This window comes from Lissotriton vulgaris, chromosome 7 (genome assembly GCF_964263255.1).
Source record: "Lissotriton vulgaris chromosome 7, aLisVul1.2, whole genome shotgun sequence".
NCBI classification, from domain to species: domain Eukaryota; kingdom Metazoa; phylum Chordata; class Amphibia; order Caudata; family Salamandridae; genus Lissotriton; species Lissotriton vulgaris.
Window position 1 is genome coordinate 1,378,324,323 of NC_141695.1, and position 22,233 is coordinate 1,378,346,555.

General features: G+C 50.0%; 1 protein-coding gene across 2 annotated transcripts in view; it reads left to right on the top strand.

Moving 5' to 3' along the window:
* DOC2A (double C2 domain alpha) overlaps nt 1-22,233 on the top strand; it is a 1,262,769-nt gene that overhangs the window by 175,273 nt on the left and 1,065,263 nt on the right. For both annotated transcript variants that reach the window (XM_086932077.1, XM_086932078.1), the window contains exon 2: nt 2,666-2,957. In XM_086932077.1, the coding sequence (XP_086788203.1) occupies nt 2,675-2,957 (283 nt within the window). In that variant the 5' untranslated portion in view covers nt 2,666-2,674. The remainder of the gene's footprint in view (nt 1-2,665; nt 2,958-22,233) is intronic.

Sequence of the window (22,233 nt, forward strand, 5' to 3'; positions counted from 1 at the left end):
ATGGAGTGACATTCCGTGCCAGCATACCCTTACGGATGAGATGCACGTTATGCAAATACAATATAATTCAGGGCTCTGACCCAAGGCTGACACCCAGCTGTTCCTCATTTTTTTCAGAAGCGAATAAATCTCATTCCAAAGTACAGCCACAGTGATCAGGCACCGCAACATCAGAGTTAAACTGCACCTGGGAGGACAAGGACAGTTGGAGAGTTCTATGACATATTCTGAGATGACCTATTAGCCCAGAAATCTTGAGCCGTCTTCCAGCCGGCAAAAATGCAACATTCCCCCTCATCATTCCCCCTGCAGGCAAGCCATAATTTTGGCTCCAGGAATGGGAGGTGGATAAGACCAGGGCACAAGTCATAAAAAAAGAAGTGGGGGACGCTGTCACCGGAAGAGACATCACAACAGGAAGTGGCGTCACAAAGGTGCCGAGCTCCTCATCCCAGAGAGGCCAAAGAGTGAAGTCCAGCTGTTTGGCAGGCAGGACGGCGTCCCCCCGGTAAAATAAGTGGGGGGATGCCGTCCACCCGCGTGGTACCCCGACTCGAGCCCTGGATAAGACGGCCTTCTAACCTGTATCCAGCTTCCAAGTCTTAATCTAGAGATGCTGCCTGGAGGAGATGGAAGCCTCTGAAGTTCTTACGGTGGACCATATGCCATCATAGGTTGCAACAGGATACACTTTACTCCAGTGATGCCAGGTCGATACAGTCCACACTCTCCTGTGTGGAATAATTGAAGGCTTGAAAAGCTTTCCGGAGTGCCTGAGAAGTGTAGGTGGCATAAGCCACAGCATGCAGCAAAACATTCATTGTAGAAAAAGAGCACTGACGTCTGTCTTTTTGCCTTCAGATCTGACAGGTCCTGTGCTGCAAATTACATTGAGGTAAGAAGCAGAAGTAGAAGTTGGGTAGCTGAATAGGAGGGGCTTCAAATGGGAGTGACAAATATCTGTTCTTATTCTTTTCACAGCCATGAGGTCCTGATGAGAACTCCCAACCAGTTTGGAGCTCGAAACGCGCAGACCGCTATTTTGTACGCCATAAGATCTCAAAAATAGGCATCATTGTTTATAAAAATACAAGTATCAAAAAAAGTTTTTTCTATGGTTTTGTATATAAGGATTTTTTAATTTGTCCATGTAAATAGATTCTTGTGTTCTGGTGTGAAAGTCACAGTGTGAGTGCGTAATGTGTTGAATGATTGGGAGCAAATGTTTTGGATTGTATTTAGTGGTAGTTATCGTTCATTGTATAATATGTGTGCTTTTGTTGATTGTAGGGATGTAAAAATTGTGTAAATGATATAAAATAATTGACAAATGTATTTTCAGTGATCTAATAAAAAATAATGATTTATTCAGACTGAATTATAAGTGTTGGACCGATGTTTGGTTTAATTCCAATGTGCTGTGACAAATAAGTTGAATTGATGACAACAGTATTGGCAATTGTTCAGTTTAGTGTGTTCAAATTACATTGCACATGCCAAATGGCGATACAACGCACAAAATGTAATTTGTTTTATTTTTGTGTTTATGTACTTACCTCGTTTCAGCCGTGTGCCATAGTTTACTAATCCCCACCCTGCCCCTCTCCTGCCCCACCGCCCCGCACCCCTCCCTCCAGGAGCCGCTACTGAATTTGATTCACCACGTCCGGCAATTGTGACCCATGGACATACTGCCCACGAGGCAAAGGGACCATGGGCTCTATAACATTAAAAGCCCAACCCTGTTCTATTCACAGGTAGCAGGTCATCATGCTGGGTAAAAGTAGCATCACTCATGGGTTGCAACTAACTGCTACATAATAAGTGGAGGGAATCCTCAGCTTGCGAATTCGGCTCTAAGTTGTGTCACTTCCCTGTACATTTTCACAACAAGCCTTAACTGCTTCTGAGACCCCGATACTAGCACTTTGGGGCATATTTACAAGGAAATGACGGAGCTTGGAGCTGCAGCAAATCTTGCAGCTCCGCCATTTCCAAAATGCAGGGATGTGCTATATTTACAACAGTACGGAGCGCCCCTGTGTTTTCCTTACCACTGGTGCTAAAAATAGCTGCCTAGCGCCAACGCAGACACCCTTGTGCCATAGTGCAACGGTGGGTTCATGGACTCAGAGGTGAAATACAAGAAAGGTTGTCACCTCATCAAGTAGGGTTAAAAATGTTTTTCTTTGTTTATTGATATGTAGACATTGACTGCTCTTTTAGATATTTTGACCCCAAGCTTTGAAATTTTCTTCCTTATGACATAATAAGCAACATTAACAACCATCTTGGTTTTAAGAAAGGACTGAAAACCTTCATGTTTTCTTAAATTTGGTGAAGGATATGATTGCATTCTGTTGTGCTATTGCTTGTTTTTTCATAAAGCACCATAAAGATAGTAGTGTGCTTATATAAATAACGTTGCCTACCAATATGCTTCAAAGAGTAAGGGCAGAGAGGAGAAAGATTTGAGAAACAAGTTATGGGGGAAGGATTCTGCACTTGAAATTCCAGATCTGTAATAGACCTCATTGTTGGGCAGTAAGAGGGTGCTCAATCTCTCAACGAAGGTTTGAGGTAGCTCAATGGTGTTACTAATACTGTATGTCTTCATTTCACTCACAACCTCACCAATGGTCTTTCTCTCATGGTCCTTGTGCAGGACGCATGCATGACCGTGCGCAAAGGGGAGAAGATGGCCATCACCATCCAGGAGCACATGGCCATCAACGTCTGCCCTGGACCCATCCGGCCCATCAAGCAGATCTCAGACTACTTCCCGCGCTGCCACGGCCTGGGCGCCGACGGGGCCCGCTCGCCCACAGGACCCACCGACCTCTCGCCCCTCGACATCTCCCCTACTGGAAGGCCACCAGCTTTTGACCCCACAGCGGACCCTGATGTGCGCATGGAGGATGGCACAGAGATCGATAGCTACGACTCAGACGACACAAGTAAGTGCCTGGTTTAACTCCTTGTGGCCTCGTTTCAAGGATGGTGGGCCTATGCACGTGGGTGTTCCAGGGCAGGGAAAGTGGAATTGAAGACTAAACTCTTGCTCCATTTCTCTCAAGGCTAATTTCTTGAATATTCTTTCCTACTTCCCATATATTTCCCTTCTATTTTTATTCTTCCTTCCATCTTTTCTATCTTTCATTCTTTCCACTCTACCTTACTTCCTTCCTGCCTGCACTCTTTAGGCCTTTCCTCTCAGCCCTGCACCTACATTGCCTTATTACTGTTCACCAATCCTCCCTTCCTGCCTCCATCAATCACTTTCTGTCTTTGCTTCATCCTTTAATCCATTTATTCCTGCCGAACTCCCCCCCTTTGTCCAGCGCTTCCTTCTTCCTCCATTTTGTTCTTATTTCTTTCCTTCCACTTCATTGCCTGCTTCTATTATATCCTATTTACATTCAGACAGTTCCTTCTTTCTCAGTCTTTCTTATGTATTTCCTTCCTTCCTTTGCCAGTCCTTATTTTGTCCTCTCATTCAATTATACACGGCCTCCTTTATTCATTCACCCTCCCTCTCAATCTTCTAGGTTTAATAATCGTGTCACCGCCTTCCATACTATTCCTTTGCATCTAACTCGATCCCCTTTGCTTGGTTTAGCCATTCTTCATCTTTTCATGCATCTTCACTTTCTATCCTCCCCACCCCCTTCACTCCTCTCTTCCTCTGCCAAGCCCTCCGCCTCTGCCACTCGACCCACTCCCCCCACTCCCCCAGGGACCCTGGCTCCGGTGTGAATGAGTGAACAGACAAATCAAGTTAAGATGCAGCTAATGGAATATTACAGTCATGCAGAACCTGCACCAGCAGCCAGAGCATTCGAGGGGAGGAAGGGCCTGCGGTATCCAGCCTCGGAGAGCACTGAGAGAGAGCACTGCTGCAGACAATGAGGGAACCCCGCCGCAGACACTGAGGGAGCCCCGCTGTAGACACTGAGTGAGATTAGCCACAGACACTGAGGGAGCCCATCCACAGACACTGAGAGAGCCCCGCCGTAGACATTCAGGGAGCTCTGCCGCAGACACTCAGGGAGCCCTGCCGTAGACACTCAGGGAGCCCTGCCGTAGACACTGAGTGAGACTAGCCACAGACACTGAGGGAGCCCATCCACAGACACTGAGGGAGCCCCGCCGTAGACATTCAGGAAGCCCTGCTGCAGACACTGAGGGAACCCCACCGCAGACACTGAGGGAGCCCCGCCGTAGACACTGAGTGAGACTAGCCACAGACACTGAGGGAGCCCACCCGCAGACACTGAGGGAGCCCCGCCGTAGACACTCAGAGAGCCCTGCCGCAGACACTCAGGGAGCCCTGCCGCAGACACCAAGGGAGCCCAATCGCAGACACTCAGGGATCCCCGATGCAGACACCGAGGGAGCCCTGCCACAAACGCCGAGGGAGCCCTGCCACAGACACTAAGTGAACCCCGCCACAGACACTGAGGGAGCCTGCCATAGACACTGAGGGAGCCCCACCGCAGACACTGAGGGAGCCCCACCGCAGACACTGAGGGAGCCCCGCCGTAGACACTGAGTGAGACTAGCCACAGACACTGAGGGAGCCCACCCGCAGACACTGAGGGAGCCCCGCCGTAGACACTCAGAGAGCCCTGCCGCAGACACTCAGGGAGCCCTGCCGCAGACACCAAGGGAGCCCAATCGCAGACACTCAGGGATCCCCGATGCAGACACCGAGGGAGCCCTGCCACAAACGCCGAGGGAGCCCTGCCACAGACACTAAGTGAACCCCGCCACAGACACTGAGGGAGCCTGCCATAGACACTGAGTGAGACCAGTCACAGACACTGAGGGAGCCCACTAGCAGACACTGAGGGAGCCCCGCCGTAGACACTCAGGGAGCCCTGCCGCAGACACCAAGGGAGCCCAATCGCAGACACTCAGGGAGCCCCGATGCAGACACCGAGGGAGCCCTGCCACAAACGCCGAGGGAGCCCTGCCACAGAAACTAAGTGAACCCCGCCACAGACACTCAGGGAGCCTGCCATAGACACTGAGTGAGACCAACCACAGACACTGAGGGAGCCCACTAGCAGACACTGAGGGAGCCCTGTCGTAGACACTCAGGGAGCCCTGCCGCAGACACTCAGGGAGCCCTGCCAAAGACACCGAGGGCGCCCAGCCGCAGACACTCAGGGAGCCCTGCCGCAGACACTCAGGGAGCCCTGCCATAGACACCAAGGGAGCCCTGCCACAGACACTGAGTAAACCCCACGCAGACACTGAGGGAGCCCTGTCACACACACTGAGGGAGCCCTGTCACACACACTGAGGGAGCCCTGACGCAGACCCTGAGGGAGCCCTGCCGCAGACACTGAGGGAGCCCCGCTGCAGACACTGAGGGAGCTCTGGCATAGTCACCGATGAGCCCTGCTGCAGACACTGAGGGAGCCCTGCGCAGACACTGAAGGAGCCCTGTTACACACACTGAAGGAGCCCTGCCGCAGACACTGAGGGAGCCCTTTCACACACACTGAGGAAGCTCTGCCGCAGACACTGAGGGAGCCCTGTCACACACATTGAGGGAGCCCTGCTTTAGACCCTGAGGGAGCCCTGCCGCAGACACTGAGGGAGCCCTGCCACAGACACTGAGTGAACCCCGCCAAAGACACTGAGGGAGCCCTGTCCCACACACTAAGGGAGCGCTGCCGCAGACACTGAGGGAGCCCTGTCACAGACACTGAGGGAGCCCTGGCGCAGACCCTGAGGGTGCCCTGCCGCAGACACTGAGGGAGCCCTGCCGCAGACACTGAGGGAGCCCTGTCACACACACAGAGGGAGACCTTCCGCAGACACTGAGGGAGCCCTGTCACACACACTGAGGGAGCCCTGCCGCAGACACTGAGGGAGCCCCGCTGCAGACACTGAGGGAGCCCTGGCGTAGTCACCGAGGGAGCCCTGCTGCAGACACTGAGGGAGCCCTGCGCAGACATTGAGAGAGCCCTGCACAGACACTGAAGGAGCCCTGCCACAGACACTGAGGGAGCCCTGTGCAGACACTGAGGGAGCCCTGCCCCAGACACTGAGGGAGTCCTGCTGCAGTCATTGAGGGATCCCTGCCGCAGGCACTGAGGGAACACCGCTGCAGACACTGAGGGAGCCGTACCGCAGATCCTGAGGGAGCCCTGCCACAGACACCGAGAGAGCCCTGCCGCAGACATCGAGGGAGCCCTACCGCAGACACTGAGGGAGGCCCGCCGCAGACACTGAGGGAGCTCTGCCGCAGACACTGAGAGAGTCCTACTGCAGACTCTGAGGGAGCCCCACCGCAGACATAGAGGGAGCCCTACCTCAGACACTGAGGGAGCCCGCTACAGACACTGAGGGAGCTCTGCCACAGACACTAAGAGAGTCCTACTGCAGACTCTGAGGGAGCCCTGCGCAGACACAGAGGGAGCCCCGCCGCAGACACTGAGGAAGCCCTGCCACAGACACTGAGAGAGCCCTGCCGCAGACACCGAGGGAGCCCTGCCATAGATCCTGAGGGAGCCCTGTCACAAACACATATGGAACCCTGCTGCAGACACTCAGGGAGCCCTGGAGAGAACTGAGAGAGAGCCCTGCCGCAGACACTGAGAGAGAGCCCTGTCACAGACACTGAGGGAGCCCTCCCGCAGGCACTGATGGAGCCCTGTCACAGACACTGAGGGAGCCCTCCCGCAGGCACTGAGGGAGCCCTGTCACACACACTGATGGAGCCCTCTCGCAGACACTGAGGGAGCCCTGTCACAGACACTGATGGAGCCCTGCGCTGACACTGGGAGAGCCCTGCCGCAGACACTGAGGAAGCCCTGCCGCATACACTGAGAGAGAGCCCTGTGCAGACACTGAGAGAGCCCTTCCGCAGACACTGAGGGAGCCATGAGAGGGAGCCATGCTGCAGAAACTGAGGGATCCCTGCAGACACTGAGGAAGCCCTGCCACAGACACGGAGGGAGCCATGCCGCAGACACTGAGGGAGCCATGCGGCAGACACTAATGGAGCCCTGCAGCAGACACTGAGGGAGCTCTGCCGCAGACACTGAGGGAGCCCCGCTGCAGACACTGAGGGAGCCCCGCTGCAGACACTGAGGGAGCCCCGCTGCAGACACTGAGAGACCCCGCCGCAGACACTGAGGGAGCCCCGCCGCAGACACTGAATGAGCCCCTCCACAGACTCTGAGGGAGCCCCGCCACAGACACCGAGGGAGCCCTACCGCAGTCACAGAGGGTGCCCTGCCACAGACACCGAGGGAACCCTCCCACAGATACTAAAGTAGCCCTGCTGCAGACAGTGAGGGAGCCCCGCCGCGGACACTAAGGGAGCCCTGTCGCACACACTGAGGGAGCCCTGCCGCAGACACTGATAGAGCCCTGCCGCAGACACTGAAGGAGCCCTGTCACACACACTGAGGAAGCCCTGTCACATACACTGAGGGAGCCCTGCAGCAGACACTGAGGGAGCCCTGCTGAAGACACTGAGGGAGCCCTGTCACACACACAGAGGGAGCCCGGTCATACACACTGAGGGAGCCTGGTCATACACACTGAGGGAGCCCTATCACACACACTGAGGGAGCCCTGCTGAAGACACTGAGGGATCCCTGCTGCAGACACTGAGGGAGCCCTGCAGCAGACACTGAGGGACCCGGTCATACACACTGAGGGAGCCATATCACACACACTGAAGGAGCCCTGCTGAAGACACTGAGGGATCCCTGCCGCAGACACTGAGGGAAACCTCCCTCCCCTATGGGAGTGCATGTATTTTCTTGTTCTCTCCTAGTGCCCATTTTTCCTCTTACATTCTAAGCCCCATAGGTCATGCTCCTGGTAGTTCTTCTGTTGTTTCCATTGGCTCGCCCCATCCGCCTCTGATTTTTTTTAAATGGAAAAAACCCCGCAACCAGACCCTCCATTTATACCCCTTTTCTCCTGCCACTCGTCACCTGCTCCACTGTAAAACCCCATTAATTTTTCGTTTCTCTTTTTCTCTTTTTTCTTTTTTGGGGAGGCTAGCATCTTCCACTTGCTGCTGGGACTCTCCTTTCTTTAAAATATGCGGTGGAGTCATTTTCTATTCTTTTAAAATACCACTCCAAGATGGCTGCCCACAGTCTTTGAACAGTAAATTAAAACACAAACAAAATGGGTATCATATCAAAGCACATGTGTGAGCAAGCATGGTAATGCATATGAGTGCATACGCTGTCCATAGCCGCCATAGCAACATGAAAAAGATGTCCTCATGTGTGGTGATTCATGCATGTGTATACCTCGTAATGCTTGTTTTGGTCAATGCTGTGCTACATCAGCAAACAAGTATTTGTATATGTATATTCTGGAAAAGGGAAGGTTGGGAAAATATATATATATATATTTAAAACATTTTTATTTTTTTTGGGTGCCTAAGGGAAAAAAAATCTATTGGCTTAGATAATGCTTGGTTTCTATTTTTGGTCCCCTCAATTGTTACTCGTTCTCTTTTATCCTTCCATCTTTATTTCCATACAATGTCTCTCGCAAAAGATGATAATGCTCATTCTCTAGGAGAATGCTCTAAATAAAAAAGCCTCCCAAACTGGACCCCAAACGATCCCCTTCAAATAAGTCCTACCCAGTGGCTGGTGACATTTGAAAGTGGCGGGGCGTAAACTTATTGTCATACTGCACAATGGCGAGTAAGAGTACCGAGCGAGCCCGAACAACCTACAGGTTTTTTGGGGGGAAATTGTGGACAAATAATGCATTTTCAAGCAAACTTGAGGAAGCAGGAACTTAATAAAGCAATAAGATTTAATTATTTATCAGTTAAGAAATTCCAAATGTCTTCTGTTACATTTTTCGACCCTTTTCAGCATTCACAAACATTACTCATTTACTCCCACTGACTAACAGTTCTGTTTCCTTTTTCACTTCATAGCTTTTCCTACTCATTGCCCACATCAACAGGCCCTTTCCCTCACTTCACCGCTGATCTCTCAATCCGGCCCTGCATATTTAAAAAAAAGACCAGGGCAGTTAAAAATGTCCAATATAGTATTCATTAATGAGGTAAAGGGTAATAGGGCTGAACATCAAACCAATTGCGTTTTTACGTAGATGCTTGAAAGACAAACTGCTGCCTATTCGTTTAACATGGAGATTGGTGTTTACTCGTCTTTCTACCTTTATGAATGAAATTGTTAATAATGGCAAACGAAGGCGCACAGGGCCTCAAACTGGGCAATGCCTATAAAACCAACGCCCCCTACCCCTCCCCCCCCCCACAACTACCGCCACGGAATCAAAGTCACCCTGCTGGCCGGACCCCCAGGCGTCAGTAAAGTAAATTATAGCAGCAGTGTCAACATTAAAAATAACACTTAAACAGTCTTCGGAAGTTCGGGCATGCATGTTAACTTTTAGTCTACTCCGAGGGCAGCACCGGGAGCCAGGGAATGTGTGTTTCCTTTCAGCTTGTGCCTGGGCCCCTGTCCGCAAGTATGAGTCCAACCTGCACCACGTGTATATGTAACATACACTAACAAGCGCTCATGCTTCTAAAGCCACCCCCACGATCCGCCAACTACCGCCACAGAATCAAAGTGTCACCCTGCTGGCTGGCCCGCAGGCGTCCGTAACGTAAATTATCGCCGGATTCGCAGCAGTGATACAAATTTAAAACAACACTTAAACAGTGCAGTGCCCCTATATTTAGGAGGTTGTTGTGGGTGGTGGCGGGTCGCTTCTCAAATTCACATACCCGTGTGTTAACAACGTGACCACCTTAATGTTCTCAAGCCGGGATCCTCGTCCGTCCTGACCAAAAGGACTGCAGTGCACAGCGTGGCAATTATTATGAGAGCACGCACACGCCACGATGAAGCAAGGCAATGTATAAATAAAATGAAAGTCAAACTTACCTTATTCCCACCTTCAAGTTCCGAGTCCAAGCCTCCATGTCCACCAGACCTCCGACTCCCGCCGACGCCGTCCTGTTCTTTTGAATTCCGTGCTCGCCGTCACCAGTGCAGGAAGGCTGCAGGCAGCCTCCCTCCCCTCCACCACAGCACAGCGCTGTGATTGGTTCGGCCGGCTGCCCCAACCACGTAATTTCTCTCTGTATGCTGCAGCATACAGAGAGCAGGGAGAGTGGGAGGGGTTAATTGAGGGCAGGGGGGAGCGGCTTGCCACTGTTCTTAATACAGTTAATACTGTCTGTTTGGACAGCCTCTCAGGCTGCCCAAACAGACAGCATTAACAACAGTGGGGAAAGCCACTCCCCCCTGCCCTCGAGTAACCCCTCCCCCTCTCTCAAGCAGGAACTTCTGCTTTCTCGCCGTGCGAGAAGGCAGAAACAAATGGTAGTTCTCTACTATTTGTTTCTGCCTTCTCGCACGGCGAGAAAGCAGTGGGGCGGCGCCCAAACGCCCCCATGGAGGATCCGCCGCTGGTCCTACCTGCAGCAGCTCATCTGGCCTCCACCACAAAGAAATTCGACTGATTCAAGCTGGCTCGCCAAGCCTCCCCATGGTAATCTGATCAGATTATTTAACTGCGTATTTCACTTACAAGGCCATCAGAAAACAACCCTCTAAGAGACTTCGCCCAGTTCATATACGTGGAAGGAACAGAAACATTAGGACTGAGTCTGTCCTCCGACGGTATCATCCCAAATTCAAAATAAAATCTACTTCGGCTTGCATTCCGTTCCTCATAGCACGACCTTCAGTAAACTACATATAAGACTGGCACCAGAGCTTTTCAGAAACTGATCAAACTGTCCATTTCTGTGTCATTGCTTTTCTTATTTTTAGACCTAATGTGCAATAATCGCATGCTCTAGGGAATCTAGATAGCGCCCATATAAAATCTTACTTAATACGTAAGAAGATAATAATAAGCGTTTCAATAGAGGTGAAATACAGATTAACTCTAGTCGCTGCTGGTTATTCACTTTTCTCCCTATCTAGCTGTTTACCTCTTTTTAGAACACAATTCGTATTCCAGTTTGGTCAGTCAATGCTGGACGCGTTGGTGTTTTTGTGGCCGTTTATTATGTCCTGGATACCGGTGAGTCAGTCCTAGGTCCATGATTGTGCTGGGCTCTTAACTTGGCTACAATCAGCCATGAAGAATCCCTGCTGGTGTCAGTCATAGATAGCCCTGCTGCTGTCACTTATAGAGAGCCCTGCTGCTGTCACTTATCAAACAATCAATCAAAAAATTTTAGAGCGCGCTACTCACCCATGAAGGTCTCAAGGCGCTAGGGGCGTGGGGTAATCAGCTACTGGTTGAACAGCCAGGTTTTGAGATGTCTCCTGAAGGTTAGCTGGTCCTGGGTCTGACGCAGGTGGGCGGGGAGGTAGTTCCATGACTTGGCGGCGAGGTGGGAGAATGATCTGCCGCCGGTGGTCGTTCGGTGGATGCATGGGACGGTGGCGAGGGCGAGGTCAACGGAGCAAAGCTGGTAATTCGGGTGTAGTAGGACAGTCGTTCATTGAGGTATGCTGGTCTAGCGTTGTGGAGTGCTTTGTGACTGTGGATGAGGAGCTTGAAGGTGATCCTCTTGTTGACCGGGAGCCAATGCAGGTCTCTCAGGTGGGTGGTGATGTTGCTCTGGCGAGGGAGCCCGAGGATGGGGAGAGCAGAGGCGTTTTGTATCCGTTGGAGTAGAGTGGAGTGTGACTGTGCTTCCTGTGTAGAGGGCGTTGCCGTAGTCCAGCCTGCTGCTGACAAGTGCTTGGGTGACCGTCCTTCTGGTTTCGGTGGGGATTCATCTGTACATCTTGCAGAGCATGCGGAGGAGGAGGAAACAGCGTTCACTTGCTGGGTCATAGAAAGTGTTGAGTCCAGAATAAATCCCAGGATGCGTGCGTGCGTGGTTGGTGGGTGTCGGGTCATCTCCCAGCGTGGTCGGCCACCAGGAATCGTCCCATGCGGAGGGGGTGGAGCGGAGGACGAGGACCTCTGTTTTGTCTGAGCTCAGTTTCAGCAGGTTAGTCTTCATCCAGTCAGGAAAGGCCTTCAAGCCCTTGTGGAGGTTGGATTTGGCAGTGGCCGGGTCCTTAGTGAGGAAGAGGATCAGCTGGGTGTTGTCGGCGTATAGATGATGTTGAGGTGGTGAGCTTGGACGATGCTGGTGGGCAGTGCCATGTAGATGTTGAAAAGGGTCGGGCTGAGGCAGGATCCTTGGGGTACGCCTCAGGGAATTGTGGTGGCTTCGGAACGGAACGGGGGAGGCAGACTCTCTGGGTTCTGCCGGTGAGGAAGGATGTGATCCAGTCCAGGGCTTTGTCTCGGATCCCAATTGCGGAGGCGTGTGCTCAGGGTGTGGTAGCTAACGGTGTCGAAGGCGGCCGAGAGGTCCGGGAGAATGAGGGCCACGGTTTTGCCGTTGTCTAGTAGGGTCCTGATATCATCAGTGGCAGCGATGAGGGCAGTTTCCATGCTGTGGTTGCTGCGTAAGCCAGATTGGGAGTAGTCCAGGGCGTTGTTTTCCTCCAGAAAGTGGGTCAGTTGTCTGTTGGTGGTCTTCTCCATGACTTTCGCCGGGAAAGGGAGCATGGATATGGGTCGAAAACTCTTGAGGTCCTTTGGGACTGCCTTGGGTTTTTTGAGTAGGGCGTTGATTTTGGCGTGTTTCTAGTTTTCCGGGAAGGTGGCGGTTTCGAAGGAGCTGTTGATGATCTTTCGGAGTTGGGGTGCGATAATGGAGCTTGCCTTGTTGAAGATGTGGTGGGGTTGTATGGTGAGCCAGAGTGGATGGTGTTCATGATTTCGATGGTGTATTCGTTGTTGATGTGGTTCCAGGAGAGCAGGAGGTCGGTGTGTTTGGGGGGTGTTGAGTCGGGGTGTCTGTTGCAGCCTCTGGATGTCAAATCTGTTGTGGATGTCTGCGATCTTGCGGTGGAAGAGGGTAGCCAGGGAGTCTCAGAGTTCTTGTGACGGCGGGACGTCATTTGAGCTGGAGCTGGAGGTAGCGAGTTCTTTCACGATGTTGAAGAGCTCTTTGCTGTTGTGTGCGTTGATGTGGATGCGTTCCTTGAAGGAGGTTCTTTTGGCGGATTAGATGAGTTGGTGGTGTTTGCGTCTGGCGTTCATGAGGGCGTCTTGGTTGTGTGGCGTCTAGTCTTTACGCCATTGCTTCTCGAGTCTTCTGCAGGTGTGCTTGGAGTTCTGGAGGTCGGCATTGAACCAGATGGTTCACGTGTCGGTGCACCTGTTTGAGGGTTTCCTGATCGGGGGAGGGTGTTGGCGCAGTCGTCAATCCATTGTCTGAAGTTGTGGGCTGCTGTGTCGGTCTCGGAGGTCTCGGGTGGAGGATCTCGGGCGAGTGTGGTGATGAGCTGGTCTTTGACGATTTTTTTCCAGCTGCGGTGTGGGATACGTTGCGGTTGGTTGTGCGTGGTGTGTTTCTCAAAGGAGAAGTGAATGCAGTGGTGGTCGGTCCAGTGGAGTTTGGAGGTGTGGCTGAAGGTGACGTGGTCGCTGGCGGAGAAGATGGGATCGAGTGTGCGTCAGGCGGAGTGGGTGGGTGTCGTGATGAGCTGTTTGAGTCGGAGGTTGGCGAGGTTGTGAATCAGGGTTGGGGAGTTACTGTCGTTGGCGTTCTCAAGGTGGAAGTTCAGGTCTCCGAGGAGGATGTAGTCTGTGGAGGCGAGGGCATGCATGCTGATGAGGCTGGTGATGGATTCGCTGAACTGTGGTGGGGTCCCGGGGGCGGTAGACGAGGGTTCCTCTGAGGGTGGTGTTGTGATCGACGTGGATCTGAAAATGCAGGTGTTCAGCCATGCTGAGGGAGTCTTCAGTGAAGGGTCCGTGGGTGAGCTTTTGGGTGGCCTGGAAGCATGTTGAATTTCGGGCGGCGTTGAGTGTGTGGAAGGTGTTGATGTCAAAACTGCTTTGAGTGTTGCGGTGGTCGCGGGGGCCAGGGGGTCTGGCGCTGGGCGTGGTCCAGGCGCGGACAGAAGCAGACAGGCTTGCCTTAGGTGTGCTTTTGGCATGCCAGTGGCGCATCCGCAGCGCAACCACGCAGCGATCGCCATTAGAAGGGGAGGGGGCGGGAGCAGAGGTAGGGATCTGGCTGGTTTGGGGATCGGTGCCGCAGGGGCAGCAGCGGCAGGAAAAACGGCAACACACAGCGCAGAGAGCAGTGACAGAAGAACAGTAAATAAAATAGAATTAAAATAGAATTAAAGAAAACAAATACGAAGTGCAGTCACAGAGGGGGGCCTCAGAGCACAGCGGGCGAACAGCAGAGTGGAGCAGTGGCACTGGGGTGGGCTGCTGGCTCGAACCCTGAGCGGGGACACAGGCAGGAGACCGGCAGAGAGGCGAGGCTGCTGGGGAGAGTGTTGGCCTTAAACCAGTGGTCAAGAGAAACTGCTGTCACATAGAAAGCTCTGCACCTGTCACTTGTAGAGAGCCCTACTGCTGTCGCTTATAGAGAGCCCTGCTGCTGTCACTGGTAGAGAACCCAGCTGCTGTCACTTATAGAGAGCCCTGCTGCTGTCACTTATAGAGATCTCTGCTGCTGTCACTTACAGAGATCCCTACTGCTGTCACTTATAGAGAATCCTGCTGATGCCACTGTTAGAGATCCCTGCTGGTGTCACTCATAGAGAGCTCTGCTGCTGTCACTTACAGAGAGCCCTGATGCTGTCACTTATAGAGATCCCTGCTGCTGTCACTTATAGAGAGCCCTGCCGCTGTCACTTATAGAGATCCCTGCCCCTGCTGCTGTTACTTATAGAGAGAAACTGCTGTCGCATAGAAAGCCCTGCCCCTTTCACTTATAGAGAGCCCTACTGCTGTCACTTATATAGAGCCCTGCTGCTGTCACTTATAGAGAGCCCTGCTGCTGTCACATATAGAGACCTCTACTGCTGTCACTATAGAGAGCCCTGCCGCTGTCAGTTATAGAGAGCTCTGCTGCTGTCATCTGTAGAGAGCCCAGCTGTTATCACGTATAGAGATCCCTGCTGCCTACACTTATTGAGACCCCTGCTGCTGTCACTTATAGAGAGCCCTGCTGCTGTCACTTATAGAGAGCTCTGATGCTGTCACTTTTAGAGAGCCCAGCTGTTGTCACATATAGAGATCCCAACTGCTGTCCCTTAAAAATAATCCTGCTGGTGTCACTCATAAAGAGCTCTGCTGCTGACACTTATAGAGAGCCCTGCTGCTGTCACTTATAGAGAGCCCTGTTGCTGTCACTTATATAGAGAAACTGCTTTCGCATAAAAAGCCCTGCTCCTGTCACTTATAGAGAGCCCTACTGCTGTCAATTATATAGAGCCCTGCTGCTGTCACATGTAGAGAGCTCTGCTGCTGTCCCTTGTAGGGAGCCCTGCTGCTGTCACTTATATAGATCCCTGCTGCTCTCACTTATAGAGAGCCCTGCTGCTGTCACTTATGGAGAGCTCAGCTGCTTCCACTTGTAGAGAGCCCAGCTGTTGTCACGTATAGAGATCCCTGCTGCTGTAACTTATAGAGAGCCCTGCTGCTGTCACTTATAGAGAGAAACTGCTCACACTTATAGAGAGCCCTGCTGCTCTCACTTATAGTGAGAAACTACTGTAACTTATAGAGAGGCCTGCTGCTGTCACTTATAGAGAGCCCTGCTGCTCTCACATATAGAGAGAAACTGCTGGCACGATTAGAGAGCCCTGCTGCTGTTTACTTATAGAGAGCCCTGCTGCTGTCACTTATGGAGAGCCCTGCTGCTGTCACATATAGAGAGAAACTGCCGTCACTTATAGAGAGCCCTACTGCTGTCACTTATAGAGAGCCCTGCTGCTGTCACTTATAGAGAGCCCAGCTGCTGTCACCTATAGAGGGCCCTGCTGCTGTCACTTATTGAGAGCCCAGCTGCTGTCACCTATAGAAGGCCCTGTTGCCTTCACTTAGGGAGAACCATGCTGCTACCACGTATTTAAACACTTTTTTCAAAATAATTTACGGAGAGCTCTGCTGCTATAACATATAGAGAGCCATGCTCCTGGCACATAGGGAGGGGCCTGCTGCCATCTCTTATAGGAAGCAGTGCTACCGTCACGTATAGAGAGCCCTGCTGCTATCACTTATGGAGACCCTTGCTCCCAACACTCATAGACAGTCCCTCTATCTTCACTCATCAATGGTTACAAAAAATCCGAGCAGTAACTAAAAATTCAGGACGAAGGGTCAACATCCAGGAGAAAAGGTTTGACAGACGCATCAGTGTAGGTCAAATGATGATATAAAATTAGGTAAATAGATGGTGGACACAAGTAGAAGTCAAAACAGGTTTGGATTCGTTAGTATGTATTATACATTGCAGCACTGAGCAACCATACACATGTAACTGGACTTACGTAAAGATTAAAAAAAACAGCAAACATATGCACACTACGCATTTTTTGACAGAGAACATATGGGGCAGTTGTCACATGATTCGGACCCTTACCACAAAAGTTAGTATCCGAAGCATTGCTCTGTTGATGAAGGTGGATTCCAGCTCATATACATTAGTCCTCTTGCTACCACAGGAGGTGGGGTGGGGGGGAGTTGAGTAAGTGGAGTGATAAAGTTTGAGGGAGATAGAGTTTATGTGTGTCTAATCTCACCGTGAATATTTCTGACAAACTTGCACAGGATTTCAGCCAGCCCCTTCAAAGCTATTTGCTCTGCCTCTGCATCAGCCAACCTAGACTCAGTCTTGAAAGGTAGCGTCAAGATTTTGTCAAAGCACTGGCAAAGCCATCAGTTTTATGTTCAAACCTGAGTACTGACAAAAGAAACAAAATTGTCTGCTGGAGCAAAAAACATTTAAAATAAGATTGCTTTCTCTGTGAAGTGCACGGATGGGATCATGAATAAAATGTGTATCAATAGTCTATGCTTTTGTAAAATAGTACCTCATGCATTCCGAAAGAAGCGGTAGGATACCCTCAAATAGAAAATAAAATGAAGGTGAGGCTAAAATACTCGCGATTGACAATGTCTAATGTCAATATTTGAATTGTTCCTGATGCAAAGAAACGTCTGGCTGAATATAGCTGCTCCAATTGCAGGTCAATTCTAAAAACATGAATGGGGCGCAGAAAAGGAGAACGCACAACTATTACATACATTCCACATATTTTCACTACATGGATGTACCAAACAGCGAACCACCATATGCTGCACAGCGCAACATTGGCATAGTGCACAAGCCCACATAGCACCTGACACTGCCACTTGCAGACAAGGGCACCTCTACAATCAGCACATTCATCTACAATCTGATACACAATGCGCCACCACTATGAAAACAGGGAGGGAAAACCTACGGGATTGTGCACCACTGCACACTGTGTAGTGTACTCTGACCATTGGCATCGTGCACTATCACACACAGTGCACTACCACCACAGATCAGTGCATCTTCTCCCTCAGCACAGTGAACCCCAACCTTTGGTACACTCCCCCATCACCCTAAGAAAAGTGGAACACAATCTGTGGCACAATGCACCACACACCCAAGCCAATATGCACTAATAGACTCCACAAATAACTTACCTCCACACTGCCTAGTTTTTCCAAATTCTGAAGCAATAGTTCAGGTAACACATTTGAAACGTATAATTGCTCTTTTCTTAATGACATGCATTCAAAGTTATTACCCTCAGTTTGTGCCAACATTTCACTTTTGCAGAACCCTAAAGCATATCATAGACTTTTCCTGAGAATCGTGTGTGTATGCTTTTGTTGGAAAATGGGCTTACTGCTGTCTAGAGCAGTCATCACTAACTTTGATCGGTTCGCAACCCCCCGTTTAATTCACAAACATGCAGGTGCTGAACTGCAGAAGACATTTGCACTGGTGTCAGAGCTTTGCTTTTTTTTTCCATGACATTACTATATCTCAAGTTACAATAATTCAGACTGGCAAATTATACTGGGTAAGCTAGAGCGTTATTAAAAACAACTGGTAGAAACCCCTTGAAGGGCAAACATCCAAACATAACCCCATGCATACAGCTAGAATAATATTCCTGATTACATTATACACCCGCCCTGAGACCCTATGGAAGTTCTATGTTTCCTGCCACCCTATTCTTCCAATCTGTTATTGGTTTCCAGATCTGCAGACCTAGGGATCTGCCATTCTTCCCTTTTCTGGCGTATAGCGCTTTTTCCATGTTGTATATATACAAAAGCTTGGCCAACCGTTGCTGCATAGTGGGGGGAGCTTGTCTCGCCATGCTGAAGCTATGCATAGATGAAATACTGCCATGGCTACGACCAGAAAGTTCTCCAACTGTGGTTGCTCTCCAGTCCTGTCCAATCCCATTAATATTACTTCGGGTGTCATCGTTAACTTACAATTCAGTGATCTATCTAAAAACCCTTTGATTTCTTTTATCAGAGGAACTAGGTTGGGGCAGTCGCCAAACATGAGAGCTATGTCCGCCTCCTGGCTGTCGCATCTTGGGCATGGTGTGCCTTGTGTGCCCCCCCCCCCCCACTGTGCAATTCTGGCTGGGGTGTAGTATAGCTTGTACAAGGTCTTATAGTGCTGGGTTTGCAATGAAGAAGAGCGGAGAACCTCCTGTCCCATCTGCAATGACTTCTCAAAGATCCCCTCCCTAATCCCTAGCGCATCCATCCATTTTGCTTCAAATTTACCCAAGTCATCTACCCTGTGTGCTATAAGTTCGGCAAAGAACCTTTTTATCGTGCAGCTGTGTCCCCCTTCTATTACTTGTAATATTGTATTGTCTCCAAATCCTAGAGGTCCTCCTCTCTTTCCAGCCAATAAGCTTCTTATCTGTAAATACTTAAAAAACGTCCTTGCCCTGACCCCAAATTTTCTCTGTATCTCTGAGAATTGGCGCACTCCTAGCGGGCCTATCAAATCCCCCATTCTTTTCACTCCTAACCGTCCCCATTTCTTGAAAACAGTATCAGCAAAGATCTCTGGGGATAATGTGGGGTCATTCCCTAACCTAGTGTATGCATGGTATCTACCCAGTCCAAAGCTCTTTTTAAACGCCTTCCACACCTTATAGGCTGCCTCCAGGGTCTTGAATCTGGTTCTCTTGAAGTAACTCGGTTCAGTATATCTCAGGAACACATTCTGTGCCTCCTCGCCTAAAATCAAACCGAAGATCTCTAACGAGCCGGTATAGAATTCTGCTTCCATCTCGGCCCCGCCAATAAGGCCCGTTATTTGCTGCAGCACTTCTGCCCAGTAATAGAGTCTCAGATCGGGTAGTGCCCACCCCCCCTCTCTTGTTAATGCCATATATTTTAGTGCCCTTCTTGTTTTGCCCTGTGACCAAATAAACCGGTTTGTTATGAGCTCTATTCTACCAAACAAAAGTGGGCAAAAAAATAGAGGTATGGTTCTAAATATATATAGAAATTTCGGGAGGAGATTCATTTTAATATAATTTACCCTGCCAACTGTAGACATGTGCAGATTATGTACCCTATCCAAATCCTTCTTCGCTTTCGCGATGATAGGAGAAGTGTTTAAGTCCACTAGATTGCCCAGGTCAGCTGTGATTGTTATTCCTAGATAAACCCCCTCAGCCACCACCCGTGAATCCGTGGTTGTTGCATATATGTTCTTTATGATTTGTGTCTTAGTTTTATTTAGTGCGTACCCCAAGACGCGCCCAAATTGCTCTGCCTCCTGTTCTATTTTACTGATGGCCTCTGATGGTGAGGGTGTGATAATCGCAATATCGTCTGCGTATGCTAGTACCTTAATCAGCCCCAGCTTAGTGTCAAGCGGCCTAATTCCATCATTTAGCTCCAATTTCTTAATTAATGGGTCTATGTAAAGTGCAAAGAGCAGGGGTGAGCACGGGTACCCCTGTTGTGTGCCCCGTGTAATTCTAAATGGAGTAGTGCGGCTTGCATTCACCCTTACACACGCCGTTGGTCCTACATACAATGATTGTATCGATTTTATAAATTCTTCTCCGATTCTCCCTTTCCTTAACACAGCCCACAGGAATTCCCACGCCACACGATCGAAGGCCTTTTCGGCATCTAGTAACATAGCTGCCATAGGTTTCTCCTCCACCCCTTTTACATCAAATAGCGTGATCATTTTTCTAACATGGAGTGTAGTTCCTCTGTGTGGAATAAAGCCATGCTGATTAATGCTTACTAGTTGCTCTATTACCCTAGCAAGTCTGTTCGCTAATGTTTTAGAGAAGATTTTTAGGTCAGCATTAATCAGTGTAATCGGGCGGTATGATCCGGGCTCTGCGGGGGGTTTCCCTTTTTTAAGGATTACAACAATATCTGCCCCTGCCCAGCTGGCTGGTATAGAATGCCCCGCCTGTGCCTCCCTAAGTGTCTTGACTAGCTCTGAGATAATTGATGCAGAAAACACTTTGTAAAATTCCCCGGGTATCAAATCCGGCCCAGCAGCCTTACCGGAGGGCAGGCTGAGCATAGCCTCCTTAATCTCTTCTGCCTCTAAGCAGGTCTCGAGAGAGTCCCTATCTATCTCCTGTAGGGTTTTAATTGGTAGGTCTTGCAGGTACCTCTGAATATCGGCAGGAGCCCTGTCCTGCTCCTCCTCATAAAGCTTGCTATAGAACTCCCTAAAGACCTCGAGGATGCCTTCCCTGTCTGAAACCATATTGCCCTGCTGTCTCTTATCTCTTTAATTTCTCCTTTTGCCATCCTCTGTCTCGTACGTGTTGCGAGTGTTCGCCCTACCCTTTCGCTGTATTCATAGCATTGCTCTCTCTTAGCATTGTAAATCTTAGCTGATTTTATTGCTATACTCTCTTCTGCTTCCGCTTTAGCCATCATGGTCTCCGTTAAATATTGTTCCAACTCCCACCCCTCAGTAATAGCCTGTTCCAGTCTCTGCTCTGCTTTCAACAGATCGCTGTTTACCTGATCTACCTTGGCTTTCTCTTTTTTCTGTTTGGCTAGGCTGAAACTCAGTGTTTCACCTCGCACCCCTGCTTTAAAGGTATCCCAATCATTTCCTGGATTAGTACTCCCTCTGTTGATATCCCAGAAGCCCTTTATCCAAGCGTGCATGTGTGTAATATAGTCTATATACATCAGGAGTTCCCTTTCAAATGTCCATGTCAGAGCTTTGCAATGAATCTTTTTCTCAGCTGGCAGCCAGTACATGTCATGCAATAAAGCACGGTGACAAATACGCCCTCTCCTCACAATCCTGAATACTGCCCTTGGTGGGGATGGAATTTTGAAGCACCTGTAAATTCTTCAAGTTGACTTTGTGGTCGTGGAATGGTATCTTCTTGTCAGTGAAAAAAAAGTGTTTTGGAGAGACGTCTTGTAAAGGGAGGGCAGTGGCATGGCTCATACTGCCGGTCATGTAGCTTGCCCGCTGGTCTGGACAGGGTAGGCTTGGTTAGGGGGCCGGATCCAGTTGGTGCCTCTTAGATCAGTCTACTTCTCTGAAGGGCAAAGGTTAAAAACAAGCCCAGTGCATCCTAGGAAAAGAGCCCATCAAATGCAGTGTAGTGAACACTATGATTGGCTGGCTGACATACACCTCAGCACAGTCACTGTGGCCACAGTCGAGGGTGGTATTGGGAGGGGGTAGTAACCCACCGGATTGGCTGTCATGAAGCATCATTTAAATTATAGGCAAATGTTACCCGGTATAGGAATAGTTATGGACAATGAAAAACCTGCTGTTTAGCATCACGTGACTCGCACTGGCTCACTGTGGAAAGTGAAAAAGTGCTGAACTTATGAACAGATTCCGTCCCTTGTCTTATCAATAACAGACAATGGACATTAGGCTCAACTTATGGACAGTCCGTGTAATTAGTAGACAGGTGGAGACCCTACCTCAGGAAGGCATTTTAGAGAGCTACACTGGCTGCCAGAATGTAATCCTATATCCAGGCGTGATATTTCCATCATAATGCAATCTATGGATGTCTTTTGCTTCCTCTTTTCTAATTTGAGTTTTTTTATGAGATTTTTTTTAGAAGTAAATTGACAAGAGGGTCTTAGCTAAATGTTACCTTCCTATGTGATGCAGGTGAAATATTGCAGAGTCATGTACAAGAACATTCTCCAGGTGAGGGAAGTGGCTGGTACTGGTTGTGACAGAGTAGGCAAACAGGGGCGGCTCCTCCACTAGGGCGGAGGAGTGTCGCCCCACTGCTTTCTCGCATTGCGAGAAGCAGAAACATAAAATGATAATAACTTCCCGCTATTACCATTTTATGTTTAGTTGCGGGTGGGTGGGGC